Below are 12,696 nucleotides of genomic sequence, written 5' to 3'. Positions count from 1 at the left end.
TGGCATCTAGTCCCATCACTTCATAGCAAACAGATGGGGAAACAGTGGAAACAGTGACTGACTTTATTTTGGGGGGCTTCAAAATCACTGCAGATGGTGACTGCAGCCATGAAATTAAAAGACACTTACTCCTTGGAAGAAAAGTTACGATAAACCTAGACAGCATATTAAAAAGCAGAGACATTACTCTGCCAATGAAGGTCCATCTAGTCAAAGCTATGGTTTTTCCAGTGGTCATGTATGGATGTGAGAGCTGGACTAGAAGAAAAGCTGAGTGCTGAAAAATTAGCACTTTTGAACTGTGGAGTTGGAGAAGACTCTTTAGAGACTGCAAGGAGATCCAACTAGTCCATCCTAAAGGAAATCAATCCTGAAAATTCACTGGAAGGACTGAGGTTGAAGCTGAAACTCCAATACTTTGGCCACCTTATGGGAAGGGCTGACTCATTTGAAAAGACCCTGATACTGGGAAAGATTGAAGGCAGGAGAAGGGGATGACAGAGGATGAGATGGTTGGATGGCATCACCGACTCAAGGGGCATGAATTTGAGTAAAGTCCAGGAGCTGGTGATGGACAGGGCAGCCTGGTGTGCTGCAGCCCACGGGATCACACAGAGTCGGACATGACTAAGCCATCGTGCTGAACTGCATTTTGGACTCTTCTGTCGACTATGAGGGCTACTCCATTTCTTCTAAGGGATTCTTGCCCACAGTACTAGTTATAATGATCATCTGAAATAAATTCACTAATTCCTAAAATGTTGATATTCACTCTTGCCATTTCCTATGTGACCACTTCCAATTTACTTTGATTCATGGACCTAACATTCCAGGTTCCTATGCAATATTGTTCTTTAAAGCATCAGACTTTACTTCTCTCACCAGTCACATCCACAACTGGACATTGTTTTTGCTTTGGCTCCGTCTCTTCATTCTTTCTGGAATTATTTCTCCACTCATCTCCAGTAGCATATTGGGCACGTACCGACTTGGGGAGTTCCTCTTTCAGTGTTTTTGCCTTTTCATACTGTTCATGGGGTTCTCAAGGCAAGAATACTGAAGTGGCATGCCAGTCCCTTCTCCAGTGGACCATGTTTTGTCAGAACTCTCCACTGTGACCCGTCCATCTTGGGTGGCCCCACACGGCATGGCTTATAGTTTCACTGAGTTAGACAAGGATGTGGTCCATGTGATCTGTTTGGTTAGTTTTCTGTGACTGTGGTTTTCATTTCTGTCTGCCCTCTGATGGAGGACAAAAGGCTTGTGGGAGCTTCCTGATGGGAGAGACTGACTAGGGGGGAATCTGGGTCTTGTTCTGATGGGCAGGGCCATGCTCAGTACATCTTTAATCCAAATTTCTGTTGATGGGTGGGCCTGTGAGGATAACTACGTTTACTTTCGTTTCAGCCTTTCACATTATTTAGCAGGCATAGGGAGAACCAAAAAAATCATTTAAGTGCAACAGTGCACATGAAGTTTAAGCACAACCATGGGATTCTATTCAGTGCACCTGAATCAAAACATTACAAGGATCCAGATGAGTGATATCACATGTCCCCCCACCTCACCCCCACCCCACACGACCCACAGGCCTGCAATCCTGAAGCTGACCCTTTTCACTACAAGCAGTAACAAAAGTGACTTACTTGTATTAAATGAAGAGATGAGATGACTTGGTAACATTATAAAACCAGGATGATCATCAGCTATGATGCTTTATCAGACATTAGAGAGAGTGAAAGTGTTGTCGCTCAGTCGTGTTCGACTTTGCCACCCCCTGGACTGTAGCCCAATGTGCTCCTCTGACCGTGGGATTCTCCAGGCAAGAACACTGGAGTGGGTTGCCAAGCCCTCCTTCGGGGGTCTTCTTGACCCAGGGATTGAACCAACATTTCTTATGTATCTCTGGCATTCACAGGCAGGTTCTCTACCATCTGAACCACCAGGGAAGCCCATACGTTAGAGAAGCATTTCTAATTGACATTCTTTTCAGAGGGCACTGAGATATACAAGATATTAACACAATGATTGCTTAAATATGTCCTCATGCAGCTGCTATAAACTCATTGCTCTGATGTCTGTTGTTCTCTATATAACTTAGAAACTATAAGAATACAATATTACAACTTATCCCCCTTTCATAAGAAAGTCTGAAGTATTTATCTCCTCTTTTAAGTGAAAGATTTTCTTGTGCTTGATTCAGAATGCTTTACAGAACTAGTATGGCCTCCTGAAATTCCACAGAAATAAAAGTACAGAAATGTAGAAATTAATAGTCTCAAAAGAGTGTGTGCATAGGGAGCGGGGGAAATGAAGTACAATTTGTCAGGAAGGAATTAAGAAGGGTTCAACAAATTCCTGGCAAATTTTTGACAAACATAAAGCAAGCTATAATTTGGAGGTTGGGCTTAGGTTGCAGTGTGAGAAACAGGGCTATAAACGAGAATGAATTAAAACGCTATATAAAAAAAACAAAGCTATTGTAACAAATTATCTCTGACCACCCCCTCTCAACCCAGAATATAATCAAACAAAAATTTACCCCATGCAAAAATGAGGGTTATTCTCTAAAGAAATTTATTAAAATGTCTGATAAAGGCCAAGTCTTCTTGTACGAGTACTAAGACCCCAGAATGAAATCCTTTACATTCTGACATATGGGAACAACTTCCATCAGAAAAACACTCCATTCTCTATTCTGTATCACGGGTTTGTAACCTGCTGTCCAGAGATGCACACCCTCCTCCCGCCTGCCCATGGCCAAGGGTCTATGGACAGAATGATAGAATTCAATGGACCTGGATGAGAATAAAAATCACATGTTAACTTTCATCAACCTCTAAATTGACATTTTAGCATTTTCTTCTGTTTTGAACACTGGCTGCAAACCACAGTAGTACCAGCAGTAGCTGCAACTGTCACGAACAGAAATTACAGGGACTTTTACACATTATACTTACTGCAGATCTCAAAGTATATTATGTTTTATGGTCATCACTTTGTCAACATAATATTTAGACCTAAAACATAGTAATGAGACCTACTGTTGGATCTAATTATTTAGTGTATCAACAAAGATATACTAAATAATTGTGTATCTTTGTTGATACACTAAATAATTGTGTAAGAAATTACTCTTACCTCATTTCTTAATATTATGATAACTGTGTTTCAATAAAATCAACTTCCATTATAACCCAACATATTTTATTTTATTCACTTAAAAACATTATTCTGAGAAAGGGTCCAAGAGCTTTGCCAGACTGCCAAAGGGGATACATGGCACATAAAGAGTTAAGAACTATTATGCTGCTGGATGGAGAAGGCGATGGCACCCCACTCCAGTATTCTTGCCTGGAGAATCCCAGGGACGGGGGAGCCTGGTGGGCTGCCATTTACGGGGTCGCACAGAGGCCGACACGACTGAAGTGACCCAGCAGCAAAGAAAAACAAAAGCAGGGCTTCGCTGGTGGCTCGGTGGTAAAGACAATGCAGAAGACACAGGATGAATCCCTGATCCGGGAAGATCCTACATGCTACAGAGCAACTAGGCCCGGAGCCACAACTGCTGAGCCTGTGTTCTAGAACCCACGCTCTGCAACAGAAGCCTCTGCAATGAGAAACCTGAGAACAAAGCGAAAAAGATCTAGAGAATAAAACAAAAAAGCAGGAAAAAGAGAAAACCTGACCGAGAAGAAAAACAATCAAGAAAAAGAAAAGAACACAAAAATTTTAAACAAATACACAAAGGTATCAAGATGGGTTTTTTTTTTTAATGCTAGAAAGTTGTAACAACAACAAAAAAAGAAAGTTGTAACAAGACAGCAGAACAAGAGAGAACTCTTGAATCATTAAATTATGACTCATGAAATGAAGATAAACAGAAAGAGTAAGTTTCTCAGAATATAAAGATAAAAGACAAAGAATAAAAATAAAACAAATTCCTTGTGCATGAAGGGTATGAATAGTCTCACCAAATACTTAAGCACAATGAATGAGAAGATTCATAGTCTCTAATAATACTGAGAATAAAGAGAAGAATCTAAAAGCTCCCAGAACAGGATGGTTGCAAAGCGACTAGAACCAGACTGGCAGGACTCACACTAGCGACACGGACAGCAGCAGAAAATGGGGCAAATAACCTCAAGCTGAAGTCTACTTCAGCCAAAATACCTATCAGCTGTGAGGATAAAGTCAGTATTTTCAGAAACGTTTACAAGAACTCAAAAGCTTTATCCCATGCATTCCTATATAACAGAACATGCCAGCTAAATGAAAATAAGTTACAAATAGTGCTTAAAAAAAAAAAGATGTAATTCACAAAAGCCTCACCAGACACCCAGCATTAAATCTAACAAGAGGTAAGTAAGGTATCTACAAAAAAAATTATAAAACACTGCTAAGACAATTAAAAGAGAACCTAAAGACTGGACAATCTAATATTCTAAAGATGTCAATTCTCTCCCAAATGATCTACAGTTTCAATACATTCCCAAGTTAAAGTCCCAGCAGGGTTTTCTGTGGAACTTGACAAACTATTTCTAAAATTTATATGGAAATACGAAGGGCTGAGAATAGCCAAGACAGTTAAAGAAGAAAAACGTGAGATGACTTACTTGCTTGATATCCAAACTCATTATAATTAAATTGTACTAATTAATACAATGTGGTCTTGAGGGGAGGGGTAGATACATAAATCAGTGGATGAGAACAGGGACTCTAGAAACAGATCCATCAGAACACAAACACTTTTTTTCCAAACACTTGATTTTTGACAACAGTGACACTGAAGATTATGGGGGAAAAGAACAGCCTTTTCCCCCAATGAATGAATGGTGTTGGAACAACTGGGTAGGATAATGGAAAAAAAAGTAACCCAAAATTTGTCCCCTCTGCTGCTGCTAAGTCGCTTCAGTTGTGTCCAACTCTGTGTGACCCCATAGATGGCAGCCCACCAGGCTCCCCCGTCCCTGGGATTCTCCAGGCAAGAATACTGGAGTGGGTTGCCATTTCCTTCTCCAATGCATGAAAGTGAAAAGTGAAAGTGAAATCACTCAGTCGTGTCCGACTCTTGGAGACCCCATGAACTGCAGCCTTCCAAGCTCCTCTGTCCATGGGGTTTTCCAGGCAAGAGTACTGGAGTTGGGTGCCATCGTCTTCTCCATCCAGCAGCATAATAGTCCTCAACTCTTTATGTGCCACATAAAGCATTAACTATGAAAAAAATATTAATAAACTTGAATACATTAAAATCATTAACCTTTTATCAAAAATTGCTATTGGGAAAAAAGCTACAAAATGAGCTGATAGCTGCAAGACATAAATCCACACGGGGGAAAAAAATCCCCTATATCCAGAATAAAGAAAAAAGAAAAAAGGTAAAAAGACTTAAAACTGGCACACAAAAAAGGGAAATCTAAATTGGACAAATATGAAAAGATGCTCCATCTTAAAAGTAATCAATAAAATGCAAACTAAATGACAATGAAGGTATCTCACCAGATGGCAAAATTTAAGAAAGTGTGGAGATATCTGTGTAGAAATACAGAGTCTCATTATACCGCCTTTGGGAATAAAAATCAGTAGAATGACTCTGGAATACAGCTTGGCATCATGGTAAAGGGAAAGATGCTTATCCGCTAAGACCCGGTGGTTCTACTCCAAGGTAACTGCAGAGGAGATGTGCGGCAGGATACAACTGAGATGTAGCACTAATCACAACCTTCAAAGCTGGAAGTGAGGCCAAATGTCTACCAATGCCAGCACCTAGTATACTCAAATAATGGAATGCTATGCGGTTGAGAAAATGAACAAATAAGAATACACCACTTGTGTGCACTATGCATATTCTATAAGTATACATTATGCATACTATGAGTCTTAAAAATATAACGTTAAGAGAAAGGAAACAAAAGGACACATACAACACTATTCTATCAAGTGCAAAAACAGCCACGAGAAAACAGCACTCTTAAGGAGGACAGCATTAGTAGGAAAACTGCAAAGAACAAGCAAGTGATTCGTGCACAAGTTGGGATAGTAGTCACCTCTGGAAGGAGAAAAAGGAACATGACTGAGAAAAGGAGAGCTGCACAGTGTCTACTTGAGTTCACTTTTTAATTAGCTGTGATACACTTATGTTTTATACACTTGTAAGGAAAGAGCCTGGCCTGAAGTAAGCCTACTGACAAGTAACCTAGGTGTCTACATTCTCACAGTATTGTTTCTGAGAAACTCCTTAAGATAACCACAGAAGGTTGCATCTGCCTGTATCCTGTATGGGGTTATATATGTACCGGGGAACTTTAAGTGGGCACAAAGGACTGGGGCTTATGCGATTAATATTACAATTTTTTAAAGTAATACTATTTACTTATTTTGGCTGTGCTGGGTCTTCACCACTGTGCTCAGGCTTTCCCTAGCAGCGAGGGGGGGTTATCTGCAGCACACGCGCGTCTCATCTCAGGGGCTCCCCTCGTCAGAGCACAGGTGCTAGACGCGAGGCTTGTGGGCTCCGAGCGTGGGTGCAGTACTAGTGGTGCACAAGTTAGTGTCTGTTTCGTTTTGCTGTGCTGTGTCTTTGCTGCTGCACGGGCCTTTCTCTAGTTTCAGGCTTCTCAGTGCAGTGGCTTCTGTTGTGGAGCAGGGGCCCCGGCAGTTGTGGCCCATGGGCTCAGCAGCTGCAGCACCCAGGCTCTATAGCACAGGCTCAACAGTTGTGGAGCACAGGCTTAGTTGCTCTGCAGCATATGGAATCTTCCTTGAGGAGGGATCGAACCGGTATCCTCTGCCTTGGTGGGTGCATTCTTATCCACAGCACCACCAAGGAAGCTAAAAAAATTTTTTTAAGTATTAAAAATGCTGGGAAATTCAAGCTATCATTTCTCAGTTTTAACTAGGGCTCTCGTCTACAGCAGCCATATATGCCCCAAAGGGCAAAAGAAGTTATGTACTTGGGTAGCTGAGAGGCCTTCTGAGATGAAGATGCTGTACTTTCTGCCCTGTATCCTTTTATAAAGCTGAGTATAACAGTATCATATTAAAGGCCATGTGTGTCTTGCAGATCTCACTGCCAATTTGAACTCATTCTTTTGTAGTGTGTTAAAGTTCACAATAACAAAGGTTCCAAAAGAGAAAAAGCAAGACAGAAGCAGATATTGGCTTTGCTGTGGGTTGGCTGTGTCCTCCCCAAATTGAAGTCCTAACCCCCAAGTCGGAGAAGGCAATGGCACCCCACTCCAGTACTCTTGCCTGGAAAATCCCATGGACAGAGGATCCTGGCAGGCTGCAGTCCAGGGGGTCGCTAAGAGTCAGACATGACTGAGCTACTTCACTTTCACTTTTCACTTTCATGCATTGGAGAAGGAAATGGCAAACCCACTCCAGTGTTCTTGCCTGGAGAATCCCAGGGATGGGGGAGCCTGGTGGGCTGCCGTCTATGGGGTCACACAGAGTCAGACACGACTGAAGTGACTTAGCATAACCCCCCAGTACCTTAGAACATGACCACATTTGGAAATGGGGTCATTATATGTATAATTACATATCACATTTAAGATCATACCACAGTTAAGATGAGGTCATTAGGATAGGCTTTAATCCAGTATGTCTAGTGTCTTTATAAAAGGGGGAACTTAGACACAGACCTATTCACACAGGGAGAATGCCTTTTGGAGCATGAAGGTAAAAATCAAGATGATGCTTCTGGAAGCCAAGCCAAGGGGGATCAAAGACCACCAGCAAGCCAACCAGAAGCTAGGGGAGAGGCATGGAACCGACTCTTCCTCACAGCCTTATGAAGGAACCAACCCTCCTAACAGCTTGCTCTTGGACTTCCAGCCTCAAGAACCACAAGACAATAAATTTCTGTTGTTTAATTCACCACTTAGTATGTGGTACTTTGTGATGGCAGTCCTAGCAAACTAGTACAGTCTTTAAGCTGTTAGTCACTAAGTCTAGCTAAGGTAGCAAATCAAAACTTTAATTTGAAAAGAAAGAAGTTTTTGAAATTGTTTACAACCACTTCATAGAGATAATCAGTTCATGTTAAATGACAACAAAGTTCTTAATTAATTTTTTAAAAGGCATAAACAGGTTTCCTTTGATATAAGTAACCTGGTCTCAAATGCTGCCTAAAGTGAGACAAACAGAATCTCTAATTAATTTCTCACACCCTTTCCTGACTGTTTTTTCAATACACCAACTTAATCTTACTTTTTTGGGCATTTGCTCACATTCCAGTTTTACTTTCCATTTTATTTTCTCTTCTTGTGTTTCTTCAACTTCTGTATCATCTATTTCACCACCGATTCTGTAGCAAAAATATCAAATAACACAAAAGGGTTTTCAACCTGAAAAGGGTTCATACCATAGCATTAATATCCACTGCTTTGGTTTACCTTCAACTTGCCCTCAAAGAAATTCCAAAATCAGATTCTACTCCAAATATTTCAGGGAAATGTACAGAATTATGATAAGCAGTAAATGTCAACATACATTTATGAGTAAACTGCAAAGCTGAAACTTTAAATTACATAACCTTCAGTTCAGTTCAGTCGCTCAGTCGTGTCCGACTCTTTGCGACCCCATGAATCCCAGCACGCCAGGCCTCCCTGTCCAGCACCAACTCCCGGAGTTCACTCAGACTCACGTCCATTGAGTCAGTGATGCCGTCCAGCCATCTCATCCTCTGTCGTCCCCTTCTCCTCCTGCCCCCAATCCCTCCCAGCATCAGAGTCTTTTCCAATGTCAACTCTTCGCATGAGGTGGCCAAAGTACTGGAGTTTCAGCTTTAGCATCATTCCTTCCAAAGAAATCCCAGGGCTGATCTCCTTCAGAATGGACTGGTTGGATCTCCTTGCAGTCCAAGGGACTCTCAAGAGTCTTCTCCAACACCCACAGTTTAAAAGCATCAATTCTTCGGCGCTCAGCCTTCTTCACAGTCCAACTCTCACATCCATACATGACCAGTGGAAAAACCATAGCCTTGACTAGATGGACCTTTGTTGGCAAAGTAATGTCTCTACATAACCTTAATAGTCAACTATTAGAAGCTATATAAATCATCTATTCGTTCAACAAATACTGAGAATCCACCATATACCAGGCTCTGGGTCTTAAATCCTGGGATACAACAATGAAAAAGACCTTGTTTGCACTTTCTGAGAACTTTCTATCTACTTGGGAGAAAGAAAGAAAGAAATTTCGGTATGGGGTGATAAGAACTGGTGTATATATGAGGAACATTTTAAACCTAAGATATGGGGACCAAAGGTTTTCTGAACCTAAAAGATAGGTAAGAATTGAAAACAAAGAGGAATGTCAGGGAGAAAAATATTTCAGGTAGAATTCAGGGTGCCTTCTGAGGTCAGAAGAGAGCCAAACTTACATTCAAGTGGGAAGATCAAAAAGGAATGTTGTTGGGACTTCCCCAGCGGTCTGGTGGTTAAGACTCTGCTTTCAATGCAGTTCGATCCCTGGCTGGGGAACTATGATCTATATGCTGCATGACGCGGCTAAGAATATATTTTTTAAAAAAAGAAAGAAAAGTTGTTCTCAAGGTCACTAGAACTGAGAAGTTGAACAAGCAGAGACTGTCTCAGATGACTACTAGAGGATATTCCAACAAAACTAAAAACAAACCTAAGAAAGATGAAAATGGGAACTATAAGAAACAAAGAGGCCAGTAAAATATACAGCTAAACCTAAATAATGGTAGATGCTGTAGGCACAGGGTGGAGAAGGGAATGGCAACCCATTCCAGTATTCTTGCCTGGAGAACTCCATGGACAGAGGAGACTAGTGGTTGCAAGGAATCAGACACGACTCAGCGACTCACACACACAGACACAGGGGGCTGAAGACAAGTAGTGATTACGTGATAAAAGCTTAAGATCTGAGTTACACGCCAGACAAGGGCAAGGACTAGACAATTTCAGAACATGCTGCACGTGGAAAGTGCCGCCAGCACAGGACTGTGAACAGTGATTCTGCACTTCTTTCAGAGTTACGGCAGGAGCTGGGACGTTAGTTTCATCCAACCCAACAGTTACTACACTCATCTGTCCTGCGTCAGAGCTTCCGTCACATCCATCAGAAGACGGACCAAGGCCACTGTTACAAGAGCCAATAAACCAAATACTGTGGACTAGCACTGGTCTAGTTTCCAGTCATGAACTGTCTTATATAGGAAGCACACTCTCCTTAGGCAGAACAATAATGACAACAGCAACAGTAACAGTAGCGTCTGACGTGCTTTACGCCTACTCTGTGCCAGGTGCTGCTCCATGCACATTAGACACACCACAACAGCCCTCCACGTACATGCTATTGTTAAAAAGCCCATTTTACAGATGAGAAAATGAACACAGAATGTTTACAAAACATGTCAGAAATCTAGCAGAGCAGAACTGAGATCTGAGTTCAGGCAGGCAGAGCCAACTTCCTATTCAAAGTACCTACTAGGGACTTTGCTGGCAGTCCAGTGGTTAAGACTTCACACTGCCTCTGTGGGGGGCAAGGGTTCCATCCCTGGCCCGGAATTAAGATCTCGAATGTCACTTGGCCAAAAGAAAGAAAAAAAAAAAAAGGCAATTAAAATATTTACTAGCAGTAACAGTGTTAGTCACTCAGTCAGGCCCGGCTCTTTGCGACCCCAGAGATTGTAGCTCGCCAGGCTTCTCTGTCTATGGGGTTCTCCAGGCAAAAATACCAGAGTGGGTAGCCATTCCCTTCTCCAGCGGATCTTCCCGACCCAGGGACTGAACACAGGTCTCCTGCATTGCAGGCAGATTTTTTACCATGTGAGCCACCAAGAAAGCCCCAAACTAGACAAAATCTTATATCCAAAATTGAACTCTTGATCCAATCACCCTACAATCTTAAACAGCAACTCTAACCTAATGACACAAACCAAAAACCTTGAAGTCGACCTTAACTCCTCTCTCATATTCCCCATCCAGTTTTCAAAATACAGCCTTACCTGATCACCTTTTAAAAAAAATCTAGCCATGTGCTTTTTATTGAGCTTCGCCCCAATTGCTCAGTAGTAAAGAATTCATCTGACAAATGCAGGAGACACCAGGTTCAATCCCTGGGTCAAGGAAGATCCTGGAAGAGGAAATGGCAACCCACTCCAGTATTCTTGCCTGGAAAGTTCCATGGACAGCGCAGCCTGGCGGGCTACAGTCCATGGGGTTTCAAAGAGTTGGACTGAACACGCTCTTTAAAAAAATTGTATTTATTTTTAATTATTTTTGGCTTTGCTGGGTCTTCCTTGCTACAGCATATACTTCAGTTTTGGAGCTCTGGGATCTCACTGCAGTGACTTCTCTTGCTGCAGGACACAAAGGCTTCAGTAACTGTGGTGCACACAGTTGCTCTGGGGCATGTGGGATCTTCCCTGACCAGGGATTGAACCAGTTTCCCAGACATTACAAGGCAGACTCCTAACCACTGGATCACCACAGAAGCCCCAGACTTGACCACTTCTTGCTACTAACCCTAACTACTAGCGGCCACTACAGTACTCTCAACCACCAGATGGTCCTGCTAATGTGTTAAGTCTCAGCTAAAAACCCTCCAATACTTACCCCTCACCTCACTCAAGGTAAAAGCCAAAGTCCTTATTATGGTAACTGCAAGTCCCTACACAATCTGCCCCTTCCCTTCCACACCCCATTCCAATACCTCTCAGGTTCTTCTCTTCCAGTCCCATCATTCTTCCTCTCCACTGCAGCTGTCTTTCTGGCCACTTTGCTCCCATCACAGCGGAATATTCTTCCCACTAGATAATCAACCTCTCTCGCTTCCTTCGAGCCCCTACTCAAATATTCCTCGTCAATATTACTAGTAAACGTTCCTTAACTACCTTCTTTAAAAGATCTACATCTTCCCTACCATCCCATCCTCCCTTACCCACTATCCAGCTTTCACTTTCTCCACGGCAGTCTCAGTACCTCTTTAAACATAAAGGAAATAATGCACCGCAATGTAGTTCGCTGCTTTATTATGGTCTTTAAGCTTTTTCAATGTACATCGGGAGACTAAAGGCAGACTACTCGCTGTTTATCCTTCACGACTCATCTTTTCTACCGAAGAGCGCCCAGCACGTGTAGTGAGAACCACAAATGTCCTCTGTCCTCCTTGAGCTGACGGTCTGGAAGGCAAATGCTACGGGGGCCGCAGGCGGGCTCCCTCCCAGCCAGAGGGACCTGGGCGCGGAGAAAACGGAGCATACTGAACCTCCCCCGCCCCCACCCCGCTCGCCGCCTGAACCCCGCCGCTCCCCGGGCCTCTGGCCGCGGCGGTCTACGAACCGGGACCCAACCCCGGCTTCTAACTCCAGCCCCCGAACGACCTCTGGACGCCGGACCTCACGGCGCCGCCCCCGCGGACTCCCTGAGCAACTGAGGCGGAACCCGGCTGCAGTCCCTGCGTTAAAAGCATGAAGAGTAGCGGTCACCTTTGGTCAGAATTCGTGGTGGACTTCTTGCCAAGAGCCGGGTTTGGGGGTTTGGAGAAAAGATTCTCAAAATCCATCATTCTCTTCGGCGCCGGCGCCGGGCAGCTACCAAGAAACAAGCCCGGCGCGAGGAGGTCGCACGCGAAGCTGCTCACCGCCCGCAGGTCACACCGCGCATGCGCTGTTCAATCCCTGCGCTGCGCAAGCCGGCGCTCTCCCCGCCCCAGGCGGTC

At 43.2% G+C, this 12,696-nt stretch overlaps 1 protein-coding gene across 2 annotated transcripts in view; it reads right to left on the bottom strand.

Moving 5' to 3' along the window:
- Positions 1–12,628, bottom strand: part of ZC3H8 (zinc finger CCCH-type containing 8) — a 27,579-nt gene extending 14,951 nt beyond the window's left edge. For both annotated transcript variants that reach the window (XM_010829542.1, XM_010829543.1), the window contains exons 1-2: positions 12,464–12,628; positions 8,215–8,311 (exon numbers count right to left, since the gene is read on the bottom strand). In XM_010829542.1, coding sequence (XP_010827844.1) covers positions 8,215–8,311; positions 12,464–12,543 — 177 coding nt within the window. In that variant the 5' untranslated portion in view covers positions 12,544–12,628. The remainder of the gene's footprint in view (positions 1–8,214; positions 8,312–12,463) is intronic.
- Between the last annotated feature and the right edge of the window lie 68 nt (positions 12,629–12,696).

The sequence above is a fragment of the Bison bison genome, unplaced genomic scaffold (genome assembly GCF_000754665.1).
Source record: "Bison bison bison isolate TAMUID 2011002044 unplaced genomic scaffold, Bison_UMD1.0 scf7180017864508, whole genome shotgun sequence".
Lineage (NCBI taxonomy): Eukaryota > Metazoa > Chordata > Mammalia > Artiodactyla > Bovidae > Bison > Bison bison.
This window is presented reverse-complemented; position numbering and strand designations above follow the sequence as displayed.